This window comes from Symphodus melops (genome assembly GCF_947650265.1).
Source record: "Symphodus melops genome assembly, chromosome: 7".
Classification (NCBI taxonomy): Eukaryota; Metazoa; Chordata; class Actinopteri; order Labriformes; family Labridae; genus Symphodus; species Symphodus melops.
The window spans coordinates 20,338,415-20,361,067 of NC_136697.1; the positions used below are offsets into that span (position 1 = coordinate 20,338,415).

The 22,653-nt window shown below is 38.5% G+C and overlaps 2 protein-coding genes across 2 annotated transcripts in view; both read left to right on the plus strand.

Annotated features, from left to right (window-relative positions):
- Positions 1 to 1,765: 1,765 nt before the first annotated feature.
- On the plus strand, positions 1,766 to 9,119 carry atp6v0b (ATPase H+ transporting V0 subunit b). Its single transcript, XM_079348174.1, has 8 exons — positions 1,766 to 2,025; positions 2,850 to 2,898; positions 3,769 to 3,852; positions 4,673 to 4,750; positions 5,522 to 5,591; positions 6,189 to 6,240; positions 6,681 to 6,871; positions 7,064 to 9,119. The coding sequence occupies exons 1-8, from the start codon at positions 1,941 to 1,943 to the stop codon at positions 7,088 to 7,090; spliced, it is 636 nt and encodes a 211-aa protein (XP_079204300.1). The 5' UTR covers positions 1,766 to 1,940; the 3' UTR covers positions 7,091 to 9,119.
- A 1,338-nt stretch (positions 9,120 to 10,457) lies between these two features.
- The window catches only part of b4galt2 (UDP-Gal:betaGlcNAc beta 1,4- galactosyltransferase, polypeptide 2), a 148,194-nt gene continuing 135,998 nt past the window's right edge, over positions 10,458 to 22,653 (plus strand). Inside the window, exon 1 of the mRNA XM_079348170.1 lies at positions 10,458 to 10,917. The gene's annotated coding sequence lies outside the window, so the exon portion shown is untranslated. The remainder of the gene's footprint in view (positions 10,918 to 22,653) is intronic.

Here is a 22,653-nt window from a genome sequence, read left to right on the forward strand (position 1 = left end):
CCTGACTTAGACAATTCAGCTGGTGAAAAGATAAAAACAAGGTGATACAATTATTCATTTACATCAGACAGAGAGAATTTAGTAACAATAATTCAGATATGTGATGCAGAACCTTTTCCTCCTTGGAGAGTGCTTTTATTCATGACCTTGCACAAAACCTGCCTTTTATGTGTTGTTATGGCTGTTCCAAAGTCCTAAGTACTTACTTACATAATGCTTAACAACAAAACAGAGACACATGTAGCCTGATCTTGTCTTTTAAATTTTGGTGAAAGAAGACTGATGCAGGGGTGAGAAAAATCGAACATTACTCGAGAGTATAAGGTGCTTGGAATACCAAGTAAGCTACTGAATATAAGGTATTCCAAACTGGTGTTTAAAAGCTGACTTCTGGACTTTCAGAGGCTTTAAGTTCTTGTTTTGTCATACAGTATCTAAATAAGGAACTCCACAGATTCCTCATGGTTTAAAAATTAAGCATTAGGGTTTAAAAACTGTCCATGTAGGTAAGAGGTACTGAAATAAAGAAGATAATGAAATAAGTGAAGTGTTAAAATGATATATCTGGTCTGGAGCTTTATGCTGTCCGTTTCACAACTAAGACTTTGAGTTGTTTAATATGTTAAATATATCTAGTTAAAAAGACGTCACCTTTATTTTCTTATGAACATAAATGTATCCTTTAAGTAATACCCTGCACACTGATATAAATAGTTTTCTTATTTACATTGCACACCCATCACAAATTTATTTTGAACATTAATTTGCAGTTTGATGAGGAAACACTTAAAAAACACCAGAACAAAAGTTATTAAAGGACTCCCTCTGGTGGATTTCAAGTTCATTAAAGTGCTTTTTCATTCCTGTCCTAGAATACCACGTGAAAGTATCCACATCCAATTATGAAGTTTTCAACCTATAACTTATGTATGAAAACCTCACATCTCCGGGTTAAGACGTTTCTTTAAACAAAGAAAAAAAGAAAGAAAAAAGTCTCCAAACACAGGCAAGATGCAGTGTAGGCTTATTTGTCAGACTTTGACATTTTTTCATTTTCATTTTTTGAGAATGTGGTGAAGGAGTATAAATAGTCTTAGTACCCAAGGTAAGGTCACATTTTGGCTAAAAAATATGTTAAGCTATATTTAAAAAAATGGAATTTTGCTGACATGATTTAAAAAAAACAAAAAACATTGTTTTTATAGTATACATTCATATTAACTGCGTAAAATAGACTGTAAATAAACAGCTGTGTATTTGTTTGTTTAGTATTTATAAATGACTTGTAAAGAATATCGGAAATTGATCTTGTGGTGTTTGAGATGTTTTACAAAAACATTTGTGGATTGAATATCTGTGATTGCATCAATTCGATAGTAGCCCTACTTATCTGTTAAAATAGGAATGTTTGACAGTTTTGATCAACATTGTGGTTTCCTGGCTGTAAATACTAACATCTCCTGCCATTATACTGTAGTCGTGACTCAAACACCTCTATGTCAGTGACATCTAGCGTCCACTTTTTGTACTGCAGGTAGTTGAGCTGCAGCCTACTAGGACGCATTCGAGTACATATTTATCGTGTTTCTAAGAGGCCTTTAACTTATCAATTCCGCGTGAAGTCCAATGTCTGTCCTAAATTCATGTCATCGTTACTATTTATGACTCCACAAGTAAAATAAGTAGGCGTTTTATCCTCACCACTTACACCAAATAGTTTCAACAAGGTAGCGGAAAAAAAAACCGAATGCAGCCCCCGAGTTCCCCCTGTCACATGCTCGTCAGGCCTGATCAGCTGACATCCTCCAGCGTCTCCTCCTCCATCGACCGTCTGTGTTTCCTCTAACAGCATTATTTCGTTGTCTTGGCTTCACTGGCGTCAAATATTAGATTTGAACCAAAGAAATCTGGGTGATCCGGCAGGTTAGACGGACAGGTGGATGCTTCTCGAGTGCATGATGAACGGACACGCTATCCTCTACACGGGGGTCACTTTGGCCTTCTGGAGCACCATACTAATCGTCGGTAAGATTTCAGCTTCCTTAAAAAAAAAAGAAAGACCAGAACATTTGCAAATAATGACTGAAATGACCCATCACATGTACTATATGCAGCAGTAGTCTTCTCTTGAACATGTTTGACAGCTCTGGTCCGGGATCTGGATAAACCAGGGACCAAAGCGGATCCGGCTGTTTTCCATTTTGTTAGCTCTACATTAATGCTAGGTGTAGCTAGCATTAATACACTGTTTTTAATACACTGGAGCGATTTGCACTTCCAAAAAGGAAAGGAAAAACTCCGTTGCATAGCATGATTTCAACATTTATTTAAGACCATCAATCTGATCTATTTTCCACGCTAGCAGCTCTCTAGTTAATATTTAGCTAATGCCAAATAGCTTTAAAGCTAAAAGCCTGCTGCAGTAAATGACTGTGCTATCATAGTGGTTATAAATTGGTTTTGCGGTAATCTTTGGTGGGAGCTATTATTGGGAATTTGGTTGCTCCTCTCTCTCTGTTTTTAAGTGTCATTTAATTTAGTAGAGCTACCTTTTAGCCTTTTAGCCTTTTAGCTTTCATGTCACAGCTGACTGAAGAAAAAAAAAGAGATCCCAAATAGGAAGTGCTGCAGTTTTCACGTGAGAGTGAGCGATCACACTAATGTGAGAACTTCCCTCCATGCCTGTGACTGTGTGTGTGTGTGTGTGTGTGTGTGAGAGTGTGACACTGCTTCACCCATGGTTCATCGGAAAAGTTTATTAATGCTGAAACATACTGTACATGTTAGACTGCTAAGCTTTCTTGCATGCTCCACTTTCACATCTGATTTCTCTGTTTGTGTCTTCACAGGTATCTGCTATACTATATTTGACCTTGGGTTCCGCTTTGATGTAGCATGGTAAGCACAAGTATACAATCACCCACCTGTCTGGTTAAAAGTAGTTCCATCATGTTATTTCATACTTGGATGAATGTAGAGTTTCGAGAGCAGAAACATGTTCTCTTTCCGGCATAATCTTTGCGTTATCTTTTTCTCACAATTGACAGTTTATAGTGAATACCATTTTTTTCATTTTTAAATTAAAGCAGTAGGAATTTGTAACAAATGTTCTTTTTGGCATAATATCAATAACATTAGATACCCCCCCCCCCAAGTAGATGAATTAATAATGTAAATACCAAAAGGTTATTGTCCTATTTTGTAGTAAGTATGTTTGTTAGCATAGAGCTGTGAGCCCTCCTGAAAATGATGTGTTGCCGAAAAGGAGATGTTGAAATTTGGGGCTTTCAAAATCAAGGATTGTACTGTTTGTTAACCAAACTATCTATGAACTCTTCCGAGGATGAACAATCGTGCAACACTCACTGTACTGCTTTGTAGCAAATACTACTTGTAGTTTATCAAATAGAGCACAGTGCTGTAAAGCGTTATCTTTGATATAGTTGCTATGGTAATAGGGCCTTACTCTTATAGAGGTTATATTATAGACTGGCTTATAGTGTGAATTTAAATATGGTGTTTTTTTTAAATCTGAATCTTCATCTGGTTTGACAAAAATCATTTGCTTCCAGAGACAGGAAGCATGCACTGTCCCAGCCTTTATTTTTTAACTTGGAGCTGTCGACGAAATCACAACAAGCAAATAAAGAGAGCCTTTTTGCCATGTGAACAAACAATCTGAAATGTGATGACGTCAACATGTTTCTGCCTGTTAATATCACTCCTTCTGTATAAAGTCTCGTCTTCAGCTGTACCTCTTCTGTTCAGGTTCCTGACAGAGACTTCTCCCTTTATGTGGGCCAGTCTGGGCATTGGCTTGGCCATCTCTCTGTCTGTGGTGGGAGCTGCCTGGTGAGTTCTTATTATAAGTATGGTTTCCATGGAGATTTTTTTTTTTTGGGGGGGGGGGGGTGAGACTCCATAAAATGTGTTTCCATTTCATTGAGCAACTTCCTGTTTTTCGCGGTCCTCATGTGTAAACTTGGGACTGAAAGTTTCAGAATTAGACCAACAGAAACTTAAATGTCATTGATTCGGAAACATTGTAGCATATTGTAACAGAACAAAGAGAGCGTGTAAAAAAATAAATTTAAAAAAAGCCAGTCAGCCCATTTTAAACTGCTTGGTTGGAAATGCTTATTCATATTTTAAATGTGGGCCCTTAAGAGCGTGCTCATGTCCCAACCTGGTGTTTTTTTTTCTAAATGTCATCACATCAACACACCAATCAAAGATCTCCTTCTAAATGACCGCCTTTAAATTCATTTTTTTAGCCCGTTAAACGTGACGAGGCTCACATGTTTGATCTGTTCAGTGACGGAATACATGCATCTACAGGAACAATGCATCTTTAAGGTCTATGTTGAAGCACTAATATTATTGCCATTAATAAATAACTTTTCAGTTAAACTTCTGCTCCTTTAAGGTCCTTTTAGTTTCGCACCCTGTTGTATCCATTTACTGGATTTCATTTGAGGGTGTTTGTTTAAACTGCCACTCATCTATCCGATTATTATGATGCGTGGGTGATGTATTTAAAATCTCCTCCGTCTGTTCCCAAAAAGAATGAGTAACTAGAGCTGATCTTGCTTCTTCTGAAACATTTAAATCACCTGATACTTTGTTGCCTCCTGTTTATTTTTTTCTGCTGCTTGTAATTTGTGCTTTCCAGGGGCATCTACATCACTGGCTCGAGCATCATCGGTGGTGGTGTGAAGGCTCCACGAATCAAAACCAAGAATCTGGTCAGGTAAGCTCATTCAAGTTTTTTCTTTGTCTTTTTTTTTTTTAAAGTCAAATCCTTACCTTTCTATGTTTGTTAAAACAGATAAGTCATTTGTGTGGTTGGAGCATTTTAAAGTAGTCCATCCATCCATCTTTGACGACTCCATCCTGAAACCTATTGACTCACTATTAACCAGCTGAATACACTCAAGCAGTCAAACCCGAACGACGCTCTGCAGCCAAGGGGAAAAGTACGAGCAGTTTAATATGAACAAAGTAATGTAAACATTTCAGCGGTTGTTGTATCTACATTATCCCTTCAGGGTGCCCTAATCCACAAGTGACTATCAGGGGAGCCTGTGATTTACAGTTCACCCAGTATTAATCAGGACGCTTTGTTATTGTAGGAGCCATATTCAGGAGGTACACAAGTGTAAGGCCCACATTTTTCTAGCAGGTGTCACCTTTTGGGTATAGGTTGAAAACTTCACTGGGGTGTCAGGTGTTGCTCGATGGAAGAGCACAAACACTTGACCGCTGTGCCACAGTACGGCTTTCCAGGTCACTGTGTGGACAATGTTGAAATCCTCCATAAAGATATTGGAACGTCTTATTTCTGGAGTCGAGGCAAGCGCCTCAATGAATACATCAGCCCGTCTGTGATGTCGCTCAGTAGCTTTAGGTTTAGCTGCTTTGGTTCTAAAAGGTCCACAGCAGCACTTTGTGGCAACAAGAAAAAGCTGCACCTTTCAAGCTCAATCTTTTCTTCCTTTTTCTTCCTCATGTCTCCCTCTAGCATCATCTTCTGTGAAGCCGTTGCAATTTATGGGATCATCATGGCTATTGTAATCAGCAACATGGCTGAGGTAAGCAGTGAGCATCTTTAGTAGATTATGATCCAGAAAAACAGATATCCATTTGATCTTTAAACATGAACACTGTGCAGTAGGGCTGGGTATTTCCTCACAACCCCACAGTATGACACATGTCACGAGACAGAGGTCACGATACGATCCATATCATGACAGACTTTGGATAATGAACATGTCCCACATAGAATTCTCTCAGCGGAAGGATCCTTCTACTTTTAACACTTCGATTTAAAACCTCGGAGATCTGAGAAATACGTTCAAATATTTTAATCTCAGATCTATGGCCGTGGTGTTATTGTGAACGCCACCGTAGGTTAATTGTTTTTAGAAAACTGTCATGACAGCTTTGCAGCCTCATCGATTCTGTAACATCTGTGGACATGACGATATATATATATATATATATATATATATATATATATATATATATATATATATATATATACATATATATATATATATACGCATCCACGTTTTGAGCACAGCACTGCTCGACAGGGAACAGCACAATCTTACATTCGAGCAGTAATGGGCAACAACAGAGCACACGGATGGTTATTTGGTTCTAAAGTTAATCTTTTATTTTTATAGAGATTCACTGGAACGACCCCTGAGACCATCGGAGCAAGGAACTACCAAGCTGGTGAGACATTTGAAAAGGAAAGAAGCAGGAAAAAGCTTGTGAACGAAAAGTAGTTTGACAATTTGATCATTTTCTCCTCGGGATGGTCTGGTATAAAAGTCAAAGTTATGACTTACAGTCACAAAACAGATGAAACATTTTTAGGTACTTTTTGTGTGATGTCTGAAGTTGTATAGAATGTGTACTGCTCATCAAATTAACAGAATCAAATCAGATATGACTGATATTCATAGCTTTTAGCCCCTGACTGTAATTCACACTCACAATCTGATGTCGAGAAAGATATCACCTACAAAGAGATGTGTCCATGGTAGTATTTGTAGATACTCCTAACACTGACTAGTTTCCAAACAGACTGGGAAGTTCGATGTTTGTGTCCAGTTCTGCTGTGGATGATTCACCCTGGAGGTCTGACTCATTTGAATTTCTGCCTTGACTAGGTTACTCCATGTTCGGAGCTGGTCTGACTGTGGGCTTTTCCAACCTCTTCTGTGGCATCTGCGTGGGCATCGTGGGCAGTGGAGCAGCTCTCGCAGACGCTCAGAACGCCAGCCTCTTCGTCAAGATCCTCATCGTGGAGATTTTTGGCAGTGCGATCGGCCTGTTCGGTGTGATTGTAGCCATTCTGCAGGTGAGTCACACAAGCGGATTTCTTTATGGCTGCCCCTTTTTTTCTCCTTAAGCCCTTCAGACGTGTCAATGCATAGATAACTGTATATCACAGCACTTCATATAGATCTCTGCTGTCTGTGCACATGTGATGATTTTGTCCATTTGTCTTCCTGATATTCTGTCGTGACTCGTTTCTTTTTGTCTCCTGCAGACGTCAAAAGTAAAGATGGGCGACTAGAAAATGCATCCACACTCAGAAGAAGATGAAAAGACACTGCTGGAAAAATAAGATGGATTATTGTGTAAATACATCGTAAATTATTTAAATGTCTCTATTTGCCTGGGATTGTTTTCAGCCATTATTCATGCAAGAGTGGTTCCCTTACACCCTGCTGTCCTGTCTTGAGAGACAATTAATGTTGAATAAGAAAACTGGGAGGAAACAGTCACCAGATGCCAGTGTTTTTTTCAACAACAGATCAGCTTAAGGTTTCAGAGCCGAATAGTTTTCCAGATTTCCAGATACTGTCAGCTCATTGACGTTGGGATATTATTTCTGACATTTCATGTTTCTGACCACTCCTGGATAAATAATGAATTGAAAACATCACTAGACTATTTGAAGATATTTGTGTGTGTGCGTGCGTGTGTATGCTGAATATGTGATTTTTTTTTTTTTCTTTTTTTTTTTTCTGTGAAGCATGAGGGTGTCTATTATTGTAGCCTGGTCTGTCATTTTATTTGTTGTTTTTGTTCATGTGCTTTGCTAATAAGCAAGTGGTCCTTAACCCACACACTGGCTCAGACACAGTACTCATCAGACGTCCCTAATGTCAGAAGAGAAATTTAAAGTTTAGAGTACTGAACTGAAAGAGCTTTTAAGGTCACTTGACAGTCTGGTGTTTTCTATTTGGGTGGAAGTTTTGTCAGATCATAGCTGTAGGTCTGCACTCAATTTGTCATCTTGTCAATCATTTACCTTCCACACAAAAAACCCTCATGAACCCAAGACATCAACTTTTACGCCCCTGTGCAGCCACTCCTCCTTAATGTGTTTTTCTTTTTCTAGTTTTAGACAATTGTTCTAGTTCTAGTTGAGATCCACTGGTATTAACCTAACAAAAAAATAAGTGCATCATTAAGTTGTAAGCCAAAAAGTTGTTTATACCCAAAATCATTTGTTTGAGGATTTGAAGTTAGCATGAGTCGAGTGGGAAGTTAGCATGAAGCTAGCTAGCTAGGAAATCTAATGTGTAACGAAGAAACAGTCAAAAATTCTGTCCACTTTCTTCAACTTACTTTTCAGTGTAGCTTTTATGAACGGATAAAATGTGGAGGAATTCAATATTTTAAAGCCATATGCTTTCATTGGCTTTGATTGGATGTTTTCTCAGGTCGCTCCTAAACTCAACATGAAGAACTACAAACAGCTTTAATCATACAATATCTTATTAAAATAGCAACAATAATCCCACTCTACAGATCTTCACATCTCCGTATTTGCTGAATAAAATGTATTCTGAATGTACATCTCTACATGTTAGCCGTCTCCACATCATGTTCTAACATTCCTATAAAGAAGCTTAATGTGTGTTAAAAGCTGAGTCAGTGTTTTTTGTAAAGAGTACATTCGAAATGACACAAAAGGCTCTCCAGTAATCACAACAAAGCCCTCCTTCCATGTTTGACATTTTAGTTCTTGTGTACTTTTTAGCCCCTTGTAGCTTTCCAGCTGTTTACAATTAATCAGTATTTTTCAGACTCTTGAATAAGGAAACTGGGCACTGATTGAGGAAGCTTGTATTGAAACATAAAAATTGACACTTTTTGTTTAATCATTCCACACGCTAGGATGACAGACCACGGCTGATAGTGAATTGTAAAGTCTTTCTTGTGTTTTTTCCTCTGAACCCCTCGTGAAGTTATGAATGAGTGTAAACATTCAATCTGAACTTGGAGAATATGGATCGTCTTAAATGGACCCAGACCTGGTCTCCCAAAGGTGTCTGAGTAGCGTCTTTGACTTGATGATTGGGGTTGTTATGTTTTTAACAGAGACGCTTCTCCCATGATTCCTTTGGTCAACCCCGCTGTGAACAAACCCTGGGCTTTCAGTGACTGTAGTTGGTACCGTGTGTGCATTATGTTGATGTGATGGTGATAAGAAAAGTATCTCATTGTTTTGACATTGTGTATAATAATGACAAAAACAGATCCTTACTCCTGGCTTCATAAATGTCATTGAGAAAATAAAACTGTCCAATCAAGATCTTGAAACTTGTTCTTATTATTCAGGTAATTGTTTTATTCTGTTTGTACCGCTCTTTGAAATACAGTATGCGCTCAGGACTACTTGCAGTGCTCAAATGCTTCCAGTAGAGGGAGCAAAAAATCCACATTTGTTTTGATGAAATTGGTGCTTGACACTAAGAAAGGGAATGTTATTTGTTTTCTTATGAAGCTGTATATATATATATATATAAAGATCAGTGCAGCCTTATTAAAATCTATATCTGCTGTATAAAACTTTATTGTGCTTATAAAACAAAGTATTCATTTTATGGTAAAAAAAAACAAAACCCAAAACAAAAACTCAAAGGCATAAATATATATAATTTTGATGCAGGAGGTTAATAACCATTTTCATTTGAACTTATTCCAGATTCTGAATGAACTTGAAGTTTTTAATAAATGGAACTTTTCAAATCAAGGCTTAACCATATATTTGAATATTACCATGATTGCAGAATAAACCAATAACTTGAAAGTGTGCTATTCTGCCAAAAACTTAAAGCTCAATTATTAATGTGCTTATTAAAGCTCATGTGAGAAACTTTCTGCTTGGATTGACTTTGGTGCCCCCTGTGGAAAAAGTGGAGCCTCTTGTCTCTTCTGATCTTGTGGTCATAATAACTGTTTTCTAATAAGTCATAATTAAAATACTTTAAAAGCCCCAGGGGGAAATTCAACCGTTACAGGAGGGGACATAGAAAAACATTTTAGGAATATTAACACAAAATAGAAATATTATAAATAATAAGTGCCAAGGCTTATTGTCAAACATATTACCCACAGTAAATCTTTGCTGTGGAAAACATCGGCAAAATCCATTTCAGATCGTGTTTTCTCTTTATCTCAAACATTAAATACTGTGAAGCAGGGGTTACAATTTTACTTCATGGAAATGATCTTGTTGCTTATGGTCTTGTTCAATTGTATATGTCACATAGAGGTATCAGTATTTAATTAAGCCTCATAATCAGTTATCATTCCTCACAGGAGTTTTTTAAAGGGGAAATCATGCATCCCTCTAATATGTGCGTTAAAGGCTAAAAGAACGGCAAAATCAGGGGAAAACTTTGTCCGAGATGAAACGAACGATTTTTTGTTGTTGTTTTTTTTGTTCAATCAGACATTTTCTAAAAACCTGTAGACCATTATATATGTTCCTGTATGAAAAAATATATATATATTTTTGGTAATATTATTTATCCTCTTGTGTCTGCATGTCGATTCCAGAGAAATGTAGGTTATCATATTACCAGACTTCCCTGTATGAGATGTGCTGAATAAAAAAAAAACCAAAACGCATTTTTGGACAGACCGGGCTTCCGTAGGCAGCAGGAGCGAAAGGGACCAGCTCGCTGCTGCCACAGCCTGAGAGCATCCTTTTCTTTGCTGCCTTATATCCTCACCAAAACACAACGGAATGACGGAAAATCATGAGGATAGCATAGCTGTACCCACCGGATTTTCGATTAAATATCGACACGGGCTACGTTAGCCGTTTCGGCTAGCGTAGTGCTGAATAACATGAGGCTTTTTTCTTGATGAAGAGCCTGAAAAGAACATAGTTATCCCTTGGAGAGCAAGCTGGGCTGAGCCACTAGCTTTTACTGTTTTATTTATGCATTTTTTTTCTTTTTAACAAATTTGCTCTCGAATTTCTTGCAGCTAAAAGCTTACAAGAGTTTTATTTTTTATTTTTATTTTTTTAATGGTAATCTTTTTTTTCCCACATCAGTGGTGCTCCGGTTAAAGAAGATGCACACAGAAGTGGTCAAGGTAGGTGCTCTGTCTGCTTTCTGGGACGCATTGTTTCATTCAGCATCGCATGCATGCATGCATGCTCGCTTTTGTTCCCATATCAGCCTCCACATATTCATCCTGGATCCCCCTCTTGCTTTTGTATTTGTAATTGTTAAATGTTATAGTTATTGCAACAGCATGTACTGCGCCCTACCCCCTTTTGTTATCATGCACATTTCCTCAAACTAGCAGCATCTTTACACCCGCCATACTTGGCTCCACTCAGCCTCCCTGCACTGCTCTTCTCCACTAAATGAACCATCCCAGCATTTTTAGACTGCCAAGATGAAATTCGACCATGCATTTTGACTCAATTTGAAGCTTTTCAAATCCACTTTGTGCCACAGCACAAAACTGCTGGCACCATATCCCCCACAATTTTAAGGAAAGTATACAAAGTGCTCAGACCACAGCATCTCTTATCTCGTGGTGTGACTACAGCAGCACACAGGGAGTAAAGCCAGGGTTACACTGGTGGAATAAGGGAGAAAGGAAGAAGAGGAGGAGGAGGGGGCTTCTTCATCATGACGCTTAACCTAACCAGGCGTTTACACAGAAGCTCTGTACCTAGACTATAATCTAATCTGACATTTCTCTCATAAATGACACAGTATCTCTTTAGGGCTCCTTTGGTAGAGGCTATAGCAGTAAGTGGACTGGAACTATCTCACTTTTTTTTGCTCTAAGTTGTCCAGTGCAGACTGAGTGGCCTTGGGCGTTGTTGGTGTCACCATGATTAAGTGTTCTTGTATTGTACAAACATTTCATCTTGTTATTCTGAGGCATTGTTTTATACTGAGAGCTATTCACTGAGGGTTGAATTGTACAGTCGAGTTGTCCAAGAGCAGAATGATAGGCAGCATACTCTAATTTTTTCATTATTGATCCCCCCTGCTGATTACTTCATGGATTTGTTCTGTCTTACATTTCCTTGAAGCTAAAGTGGATGTGATCTGATTGCTTGCTTTGTCCAACCAAATGTCCCATTACTTAAGATATATAGTTTCCACAAAAAAACACACACACAAAAGGAAAGCTGAAAATGATCATAATTTAGCAGCTCAAGTGAGTGTTTTGTGTTCAAGAGCTTTTATGACATTGTCTTCATTAGATAATGTCTGCAGTTGCCATGCACTGACAAAACATTTTCACTCAAATAGTTTAACTCCTTTGAGTAGGAAATAAAAGTGCCTGGGTATTTAAAGTGCTGGTTTACTGTAATCCTGTCGTGAATTAATGGAATACTTAAATTGAACAGAAGGTAATGTAGATTTTATTATTGATACCTTGTGTTTTTTTCCCCATAACAATTCAAAAGTTGTTCAAAAGACCAAATTGCATTTTAGTGACTCTGTGAAAATCCCTAAAAAGCAAGTTACTGGCCCTTGAGTAGCCATAGTTTTGTTAAGGTTATCTTTTCGATCATTCAAGCATGAGCCAGTATCACTTGTATCTTAGGTCAGAGAAGTTCACTCATGTGCATGAGGATACTGCAGAGACATCTTCTGGCCATCTGCTGTGAAAACCTGTTTTATCTGTTGTCTGACCTGAGGCATATCAGAGTGCCGAGTGGTATCAGATGTGAAATTACAGGTGGCGGATTGTCCGTTACTTCTGCTGTATCAGCGTCTTTCATGTACATATTGCTCTTTATTTCTGTGTAAATTAGATTTGAAGATTTTTTGCTGTATCACTCGTTTATAGTTTTAGCCGTTCATAACTTCTGAACTAAGTTTATGTGTCCTTAATACCTGGAGATCATATATAATAATGCTAACGTTATTAGTAGTGCTTGTGCATTTAAACTGCGATCATTAGCATAGCATGTTTAGCATTTTGGTTACGCTCGGTACTTTATGGCTTAATCAAAATATGTATTCGTTGACAAAATGATAGAACAACATTTTTGATTAAGTGTGGGGTGAAGTTGACAATATCGAACCTCTTTCACTCTTCAATCCACACAGTCCAAACTATTAGCAAGCTAATGCTAGCTTTTTTCCGGTCGTGTATACAAAGTAGCAGTTTGTCAAAGTAAAAACTTGCATGTGTAATGCAGTGTGTTTATTTAGTGGTGTGTACCTCTCCATTTGGTTAAAACATGTGCCTGTAGAATATTACACAGTAAGCTGGTGTCGTCATGGCTCTGTATTGGCAGGGACTCTAGGGGTATGTATTCTTCTAAGAGACTTCTTCTAGTGATATTTCGTGCGTTGGGAACAGTGTGTATGTGTGTGTGAAGTGTCTTGTTGTCTACAATTGTTCCCTTTATTCATTCACTTTGTAAGGGTCACACAGCGCAAGCTAGATTTTGCTACTGTAGTATTCTACTCTTTTTATTTGTATTTGTTTTCTGTCCTTATTTAGAAGGTATATGTGCCCACTCTGGAACCTTCTCAATAGTGTTCAGACAAGGGACGTTCCAAGCATGTGGTTGGTTTAACAAAAATACTAGTTTAAAGCCAAGAAACCGCACAAAGTGGGCACACCGAAAGTGGGCACAATGTAATTATATGAATCAGTGGGGTATACTGGGTAAGCATTGAACTGGTGGATGTGCCAGTTGAACGTGCGGCCAACACCCCGTTTTTTTTTATCGAACATTTCTTGATCAAATACCATTTAGATTTCACTGCTCGTACAAAGTGCGATCTGTTCTTTATGCTTGTTGACATCCGGGCTGCATAGAGCCAGAATTAGCTTCCTTAACTGAAGCCCATGAACTGGGGCTACAGCTAGTCTATGGCTACAAACCCTATAGTCTCTGATGGATGTTCTGCTGTTTCAGAGCATCATTTTACCAGCAATAAGAGCTGAAAGATAGCAATATGTACAATTAGTTTGACCGACAAGTAATTCTGGTGCCTACTAGCAAGGCTGACAACCTGACTATATACTTTCCACCAAGCCAGTGACCTCCACCGCGCTGCCTCTTTAGCTCTGCTTCCAGAATCTCTTTCTGCTCAGTTTCCTTCTATGTCTCCACTTTCTCTAGCTTACAAAAGGCTGAAAATGCCCCTCACTCCCATGGGGGGAAACGGTGATGTTTGAAGAAGTGCTTTGACATTTGGGGAAATGCTTGGCTGGTTGCCTGGCAACCGGACTGTGATGACAAGACTCCAAGAAGTTGCTATTTTATAGCTCGGGAAAAAAACTCAACAGAAAACAAACGTTGCTTAAAACCAGATGCTGCTGTTTTGCACAGGAAATATAAAAGTGTAATAACATGTTGAGTAGGTAGCTTTGCAGGTTATTCTCGAGAGATTTTGCGTCTTAATTTTAAAATCCTGAATATTAAAATTATAAATCAAAAGCGCAACCCTTCAGTCTCACCATGGGGAAACATTTCTTGTTTACTTTTTTTTTTTCACCTAAAAGAAGAAACACTGCTATTTTAAACTTCCAGCAAGGCACTCAATAGAATTACAAAAATATCACCCAAGGACACAGGTTGATTAACTCAACATCCATTGAAAGCATAATTGGACGGCAGTGGCCTCAAGCCTAATGTCCCACTCATGTATTAAGCCAACACAAAAAAGACACTCATTTAAATAAACTGTCTTTAAAACCCCCTCACCAAATCCTCATCTTGCTCCCTCTACCCACAATCCTTCTCCCAACGCTTCAGCCTTCCTTCCGCTGGAGCACTTCATTTATTTCTTTGCTCTGGTGCCAAATGAGCAGCTGGATCAGAGAGAGAGAGAGAGAGAGAGAGAGGGGGATAGAGAGGGAGAGGGAGGGAGACAAAGAGAAAGGAGATGGAGAGATGAGGATGTTTTAAATGTAGACAGTGGATTAAAAGCTGCAGACAGGACTTTGTTTTATTTGCATAAGGCGTTCGCAACCTACATGCTGAGAAAGAGCGGACGCAACACTGGAGGAGGATTCCTCGAATGAGTTTCTGCATCTGACTGAACGAGATAATGCGTCCCCGACGTCAGCACACACCAAACATCCATGCTGCGATGTTTTTTCGTGTTTTTTGTGTTTCTTGTCAAATTTGTCTGAAAAGCAAACGTACCCAAATGAAAGTGGGACCTTCAAAAGTAAACAGTGCACTTGTTCTTGGAGAAGAAAAAGCAGAGATAGGAGCAGTGAGGCACTGTGATATCGGACTTTTAAACAGTCCAACCTCCTTCAGATCAGAGACAGCTCAGAGGCAATTTAATATCCGCATGGGCAGAGCTGAATAGAGCAGGGTTGAGCATGAAGAAGAGGAGAGTTTTTTTTCCTGATTCTCTGCTTTTTACTCTCTTCTTCTTCTTCTTTCTCTTTTTTTGTTCTGCTCAGCTCTTTTCATGCTCGCTCTTTTCTTTTCTGCACTGTTCTGTTTTTAGCTTCATGTCTTTGGAGCTACAGTAAAACGTCCACACGCTAACACGAACCTGTCAAAAAATAAATAAATAGAAAATCAGATAAAAGTACTATACACCAATACCTCATTCAATATTCATCAAACAAAGTTTTGTCTTTAGTGAACAGAAAATGAAGACTTCAGGTCTGTTATAAATCATAGCCATTTTCTCTGACAGGTGCACAGTCATGCAACTGTAACAGCTTTTGGAGAGGTGTCAATTAAAGGCATAGAGATTCATGTACCCCTCAGGCTGAATGTAAATTAATACAAATACTTAACTTGTGACTTTCCATTCAGACTCAGTTGTACTTTTTTTATTATTCTAATTAGCAACTGTTATCTTGCTAATACTCCACACCATCGACAGTATATATGAAAATGAACAGAGCGTTCGCACTTCCTCCTGTTGCACAAAAATGAAGCTAAAATTTGCTTAGCAGTAAAGATCCGTTGGGTGAGCACAGTCCGCAGCAGAACAGATTCTCGTGATGATCTGAAGCAGATCAATGACTCTTTTGTTAGTGTTATTTAGAGATACTCATACAATTCCTCCACCACTTTCCTAATATGGTACACTGGGCTGCATTAAGCATTTTAGGCCTGATTTTGGGTCCGATTTGCCTCCTTTTTTTTCCTAATGAAGTCACGTTTGATCATGTGAGTTCTTGTGAGAACTCGTATTTGTGAAATCTTATTTTACTATGAACGCTGTATGGTCCATCGGCCGTTCTTAGTTGTCTAGTGCCTGCATTGGGAGAATAAAAAATCGCTCCGAACTTTCCTTATGTCTGTGCTCTCTAAGGTAAAATCAGTTAAGATTTGGAAATGGTCCAGTAGCCACATTTGTTAAAATACCTTCTCAGTCATGGTGTAAGACCTCTTTTTTTCAACATCTAACAACTCAAACCAAACTAATCAGAAAAACAACACTTCAGCATAAATCATCATCAGAACTAAGACAGAAACTGTGTCTGTGAAATATATTTCATGTGTATTTAATTTGCCAGTTAGACCTATGACACGGAGGAGGCCGGCTTTATGACCTTAAGTGCAACCGGTCACCCGGGGAATCAAAACATTTTGGTTTCACTTTTGGGGATCTGTCAAGTCGTTCATCTTTTCCTCCAGTCTGTGCTCTAAAGTGCACACAAGGACGGGGTTTCTAACCTTTGGGAAAGTATTGCACATATTTCATCATCAGTGCTGAGAAATGAGAAAACAATATAAACATAGTTTGTTCCCCCTTTTGATCTATTTGACAGGCAAGTTCTATTTGAATGTTTTGCCAAAGGCGTGGAGGTGGATGTTATTTAGATAAAGGTGATTATATTCTGTTGTGGAGAAATCGACAACCACCAACTGAAGCTTACATCTGTCTGGGTGGAAAGGACAGCAGGAGTTGGTAAACCAGTTCCTGCAGCCTTCAGTTTGAGATTTTGATTAAAAAAAGACAATACGTTTTCTATTTCTAATAGAGAGATGGATCGAGTTATTTCTGTCCTTTTTGTTTCTGTACTGTAAGCAGAGAATGACAGTGGTGGAAATCAGAGGTCACTGTTATTTTTTGCTCCACTACTGCCTTGATGTTTCTTATTTTCCATTTTTTATACACTTTACCTCCTCTCGCAATGGCTGTTTTTGTACTTCCCGTGGTATTAAATTAAGTTCATTTCTTTCTATATACTTGAATTTGCATCAACAGACATCCATAAGCAAGTCGCACACAGTAAAATGTATGAATATCTGTAAGTATAAACCTGGCTCAGCAGGAACAGGGCCGTCCCACTCCTACCTTCAGGCAGACATGACTGTGGTGTGACCCTCTGACAGCAAGCGTCGACGCTTATCGATCATGTAATCTACAGTTTGTCGTCACAGTCGTTTCGTGGGACAGATCAGAGGTTATCATGGGCGGCTCTGTGCCTCAGGCTACTCTTCCCCTAAGATTCTTTCTGTGGCTTTGCTTCCCTCCCCTGTCCGCCTGTCCACCCATCACACATACAGAATCAACAATATGAGATGTAGTCCAAATAAGCTATAAGCTATAGGAAGGGCCTCTGACATGTTTTTCTCTCGAAGAGTTAAGGGTGAATAGCTGAATCCAATCAGTTGACAAACACTGAAAGGTCAGTGTGTTTGGATGGAGTTGAGTTGAGCGGCTGATTCATTCACGATGTGACTGAAACTCACTCACTGGAAGGAATAAAAGAAGTCATGCCATTACTGCCGTACTGGTGCATTATGGGTCCTGACTGACGTATGGATTCTCCTATATACAGTGGGAGCATTTCATGGGTCTATTGTTATATAATAGCCTTGGGCATGTTTCACTGAACTGGAGGCATGGAAGTTTGTTCAAATGTTTTTTTTAAATGTTGGAGTACTAAAACTCGTTCTTGCCATTTTATTCACATACTGTATTTATTTTTTTTAATTCTCAGTAAAGATTTATTTTGGGGCTTTTTAGACTTAATTTTAGAGCTAGGACTGCTGGTTAAAGTCATTAATTAGGGACAGAGAAAGTGGGGAATGACATGCAGTACCCCAGGTCAGATTTGAACCTGGGCCGCCTGCTTTGAGCAACAACAGCAACAACAGGCTCTGTCGAGGGCAGTGCCCTTTATCACTCAGCCAACAGTGCCCCATCCATTTTTATTTATTGTTTTAACAAATCAGCTCATACAGACTAGCTGAAAAAGAAAAATCATCAACTTATTTCTTGTTAAGCTATCAATCCAAGTATCGATAACACCAAAACACAGTTTGAGACAACAACTCTTTAAATATCCAGATTTAGTGACTTAAAAACCTGTGAATATTTGCAATTGAATATGATAAACAATTAAACTTTTTTTTTTGATGACTCGTCTTTTTGTTACTTGATTAATTAACTCATTCGTGCACCTTTCTTTGCAGACAGAGAACGTGAGGAGCAAACATCAGATTGAATCATTTTCCCCCAGAGTCCATTCTGAATCTCAGACAGTGGAATATGACAGGCGGTCATTTTCTTAACTCCTGCACAATATGTTGTATTGTAACCATCATGGCCTGCTTCTTACTGACGTGACCCAGATCCTCCCTAATGACACTGTGTGCGCTGTCTTTGTCACTGGGTTTCCATCCTTTCTCTCCCTCCCCCCTCTCTCTTCCTTTTTTTTTTTTTTATCATATCCCTCTTTCATTTGAGCTCCCAGCCAGATATATAATCTTAAGAGCAGACAGGTCTTGTAGCTGTGAAGAATTTATTTTTAGACTTATGATAGCCTCCAGGAGGAAATCTGTAAATAAAGATAATAATAATAATAATACAAAAAAGATTTTATTTAACATGCTGGTAGATTTTGCAACTTTTCATAAAACATTAAACTCAAATAGTGAAGTGAAGCTGGTTGTACAAAGCCGTGGTTGACTTCTGTCCGTCCCACTGCGCTCTGGTTTGTTTGTGGGAGATGAACTTGCCCACAGCTAGATGTGCTGGAGCACTGAGAGAGCTCTGAGGCTTCACACTATCAAGTGTAGCATTGCTAATGCATTTTTGATAAGGCCAGGAGGGCTGGGTTATAGGTTTAAACGCCAGGGGCCCTGGGCTCAGGAGACAGAGAGAGAGAGAAAAGAGCTTTTCCGAATGTGGCCTCACCCTGATCAAAGTTTTCCTTTAAATTCAATGTGATTTTTAATGATTTTACTAATACCGTCCTGACTTCACAGTATTGATGTGGAGACGTGTTTCTGCCCAACAGGCAGATTTATTAGTGTTATTCACTCCTTGTTCTCATCTCCACTTGGCAACAAGTTAAATGTCGAGCTTTTTTAAAGGCTACTTAATGGTTCTAATCTGCTCATAGCTTGTTGCTAACTGTGTATATGGAGGGTCTTTGGAGCTCTTTGAAAACAACTAGCAGTTGTTACCTAAAAAATCAATTCTGTGCTCGTAGCAAAACGTTACAGTTATAGGCTAAAATAAAAAAACAATATTCCAACATGTTGAAAGAAACACTGATATTGTTCAGTTTTTGACAGGTGCACCGTGCTGCTTTGACTAGCTTAGCAAAGAGTCTGAAAGTGATGCAAATGGCTAGCTTGGCTTTTTTCAAAACAAGCAAAGCTCTCAAGCTCACAAACGAAAATATTTTGTTAAATCTGTTTAGAAACCAAAACTGTGAAAAAGATATTTCTGAGTTGGACTTAAGGTTTATGTGACTCCATAATATTCTGTGACTTTACAAGTGAGAAGTTTAACCTTTATTTCGACCGGATAAACTTTTCAGAGTTATAGATTTAACGTGCTATAACATTTTTTTCTGGCTTGATACTGATTCGGATGACTTTACTTGAGAATCGGCAAACTTGTCTAATACGTCTCCCTCTTGTTAGAACAGTACTGGTTGCTGCTGGCTTTGACAAACTAAACTTTCTGCTAGCAGTACATTGTCATTATTTGGTATTGTCCCTTATTTTATCTCAACCCTGTAGATTTCTTTTGGGTTTGATACATTATAAAAGTCCAGTCAAGAACTAATGCTCATGATCCTGCCTTAGTTTTCTATATGAATGAACATGGCTACTTTTCATCAATGAAGACGTGCAGACAAATATGAAGTAACATTTTTATTAGTAGGTAGAAAGTGCTGTTGAAGTCAGTGTCAACATAATTGTCTTTACATTGTTCAACAAAATTAAGCTGGGGCTGGAAAATCTAGACCCAATGTCACTACGCAATAATCAATTACTGTATGTTCTGTTTATTAATTTTTCAAGTCTGCATCCTGATTCGTTGTTGAAACAATGAATTTTAACACAGCTAACCCCTAACTCTTCTTAGGTCCATTCCTACATTTTTTTAATTTGAATGTTTTTATACACTTCATCCCTATTTTGGTAAAGCTGATTTAAATACTGATAAAAGACAACAGTCAGACAAAAGACGTTCCACATAGTTAAAGTCTTTTTTGTGTTGTCTTCCAAATCAGTTGCTAAAGCTGTGTACATATAAACTAAACAAAAAGGTTTGCTTTCAGAGGGCTCTGGTTAGATTATCTGCTGGAGAATCACACAGAGCTAAAGACTCAGGATGTAGATGGGTGTGTGAAGATGTGAGTAAATGGACAACGACTGTGTGTGTGTGTGTGTGTGTGTGTGTGTGTGTGTGTGTGTGTGTGTGTGTGTGTGTGTGTGTGTGTGTGTGTGTGTGTGTGTGTGTGTGTGTGTGTGTGTGTGTGTGTGTGTGTGTGTGTGTGTGTGTGTGTGTGTCTGTGCAACAGAGTGCTTCTGGGAAAGGACAGACTTCTGCTCTGTTGGTATTAAAACTGATTATAAATGATCAATGATGTCACTGACGGGAAAATCAAGGCCTGCCTAACAGTCTCATATCGTCAGCTTTTTACACATGCTCAGCTCTCTGATGTTAAATGGATAGAAGTACAGTGTGTGGAGGAGTCGGCCCCTGAGAAATACTACTTTATTACTTTAAACAAGCTGTCTTTAGAGTCCCTTTAGATTTTAATGGTGACTTATGTAGATTAACAATTGAATTTAAGCAACTCACAAGTCGGCACCAGAATTACAAGTCAGTCAAAGAAATTATTCATATTTTTATATATATTTATATTTAACGTGGTCTCGAGGCAAATGTTATCCCCAAATTGCGACGCAGCCACCTGCCACTAGCTGAGGCTGTAGCCTTAGACTGAAGGCTCTCCCTGTTCTATTACCCAGATGTAAACAAGCACAGTGAACAGATTGCGTATCACAGAAGCAGTGTGTTTTTTTTTGTGTGTTTTGATCCAGAAAATTGAGACAACAATGTATGTTTGGCTGTATCAGATTAAACCTTTGTATCAACTGGAACAACAACTGTACCCACATTTAGCACAGGCATGTGCCAGTCATCAGTCCTCCCTGACTGGGCGGTGCTAAATTTTGACTGTATTTCTGAGTGTTACAAATTATACTTGATCAACTTAATACATATATTATATATATTATTTTTAATGAATATATATGAATATAAAGTAACATTTGACTTTGATCTTTGGCTCTATGAAATAGTGATCAACCTTTTTTTCAGATATTTTTATGAGCCATCAATGAATCAATAAAAGAACATTTTAATAATGAAAATGATCGCTTGACTGATCACGGCGCAGAATTCTATTTGAAATAATTGATGTTCTTCTTTTATATTCTTTTATTCGACAAGTCAGATCAGCTTGTTTTAGACGAGATGAAACAGAAGATAACAGTGAGAGCAGTCTGTGAAGTGAAAACAGACAAACTTCTGTGCAGCATGACTCAAAGTGGAACTTTTCATGTGCACTTAAAGATTCCTCGACAGTCACTGACATTTACTGAATCTGAGCTCTGCTGCAGACCAACTCGGAATGAACTGGAGGAACAAAAGGTTGCTGGATAAAATTCCCAACGACTTGCTTTTTACCCTGCAGATACCGTTACCTTAGCTGATCTCAGCCCACTAATGTTTCTTTGGAGCTGACCAGTGGTTCACAGTGGAGGATAAAACATCTCCAGAGCAACACTTAAGGCTCAAACTTTAAGTTTGAAATGCCTCACCACTGAAACACACACAAGGATCATTTCTATTCATTGCTGTACATAAAAGCTATGTGTTGTGGTAAACCGTTAACAGCAAATGCTTAAGATGTCAAGATGTTTAAAATAGTTAATATGAATGCATACACTTTTTTTTTTTTTTTCAGTTGTCCTTCAAATTAAAAGCCCTAGCTTGCTCACGGACCATCTCTCCTTTCAGCATATGTTCGGCCTGCATTCAATGAATTATGCACCCTCACAAATTATCAGTCTGGCCACCCGTCTGGCAGCCGATTAAAATTTTAATATACAGATGTTGAAGGCATTCTGCAAGCTTTAGTTGGCACTTTAACAGAATGTACATTTGATATGAGTGTGTGCAGCATCCATTACATTTATCTGACAAGGCCAGAAATTATGAATAAAGTGCAGTATCTTAATGGGTGTCTTTCAGTGTTTCATCTTCCCCTTATATTCTTTCGCTTAAGGCTTTGTTTGACTGACTGCACTTAGCGACTGGCTTGGTTTCAGCATTGGCCATTCACGCGTGCGCACACAGTTATTGTTACTATCAGTAATATGTTACTGTCACTGTACATGTGTTATCCTTCCATCTTACGTTCATATTCTTCTTTATCCGCTGTAGTGTTTCAGTGCTTAAAGGAACATTCAGTTCTGCTAAGGTTATGAACTCGAATACTGTACACTGTTGTTTGTCTGAGTCACATCTGTAATTTTGTGTACATGAACAATTCTCGAGCAAAGCCAGAAACCACAGTACTACAACTAAGCCCTTGCAG

Excerpts from the sequence above, each read along its gene's own strand:
- atp6v0b (XM_079348174.1), top strand. The coding sequence starts at position 1,941 with ATGCTTCTCGAGTGCATGATGAACGGACACGCTATCCTCTACACGGGG. Across the intron at positions 2,026-2,849 it reads GAGCACCATACTAATCGTCG|GTATCTGCTATACTATATTT; the intron begins GTAAGATTTCAG and ends GTGTCTTCACAG. Across the intron at positions 4,751-5,521 it reads AAAACCAAGAATCTGGTCAG|CATCATCTTCTGTGAAGCCG; the intron begins GTAAGCTCATTC and ends GTCTCCCTCTAG.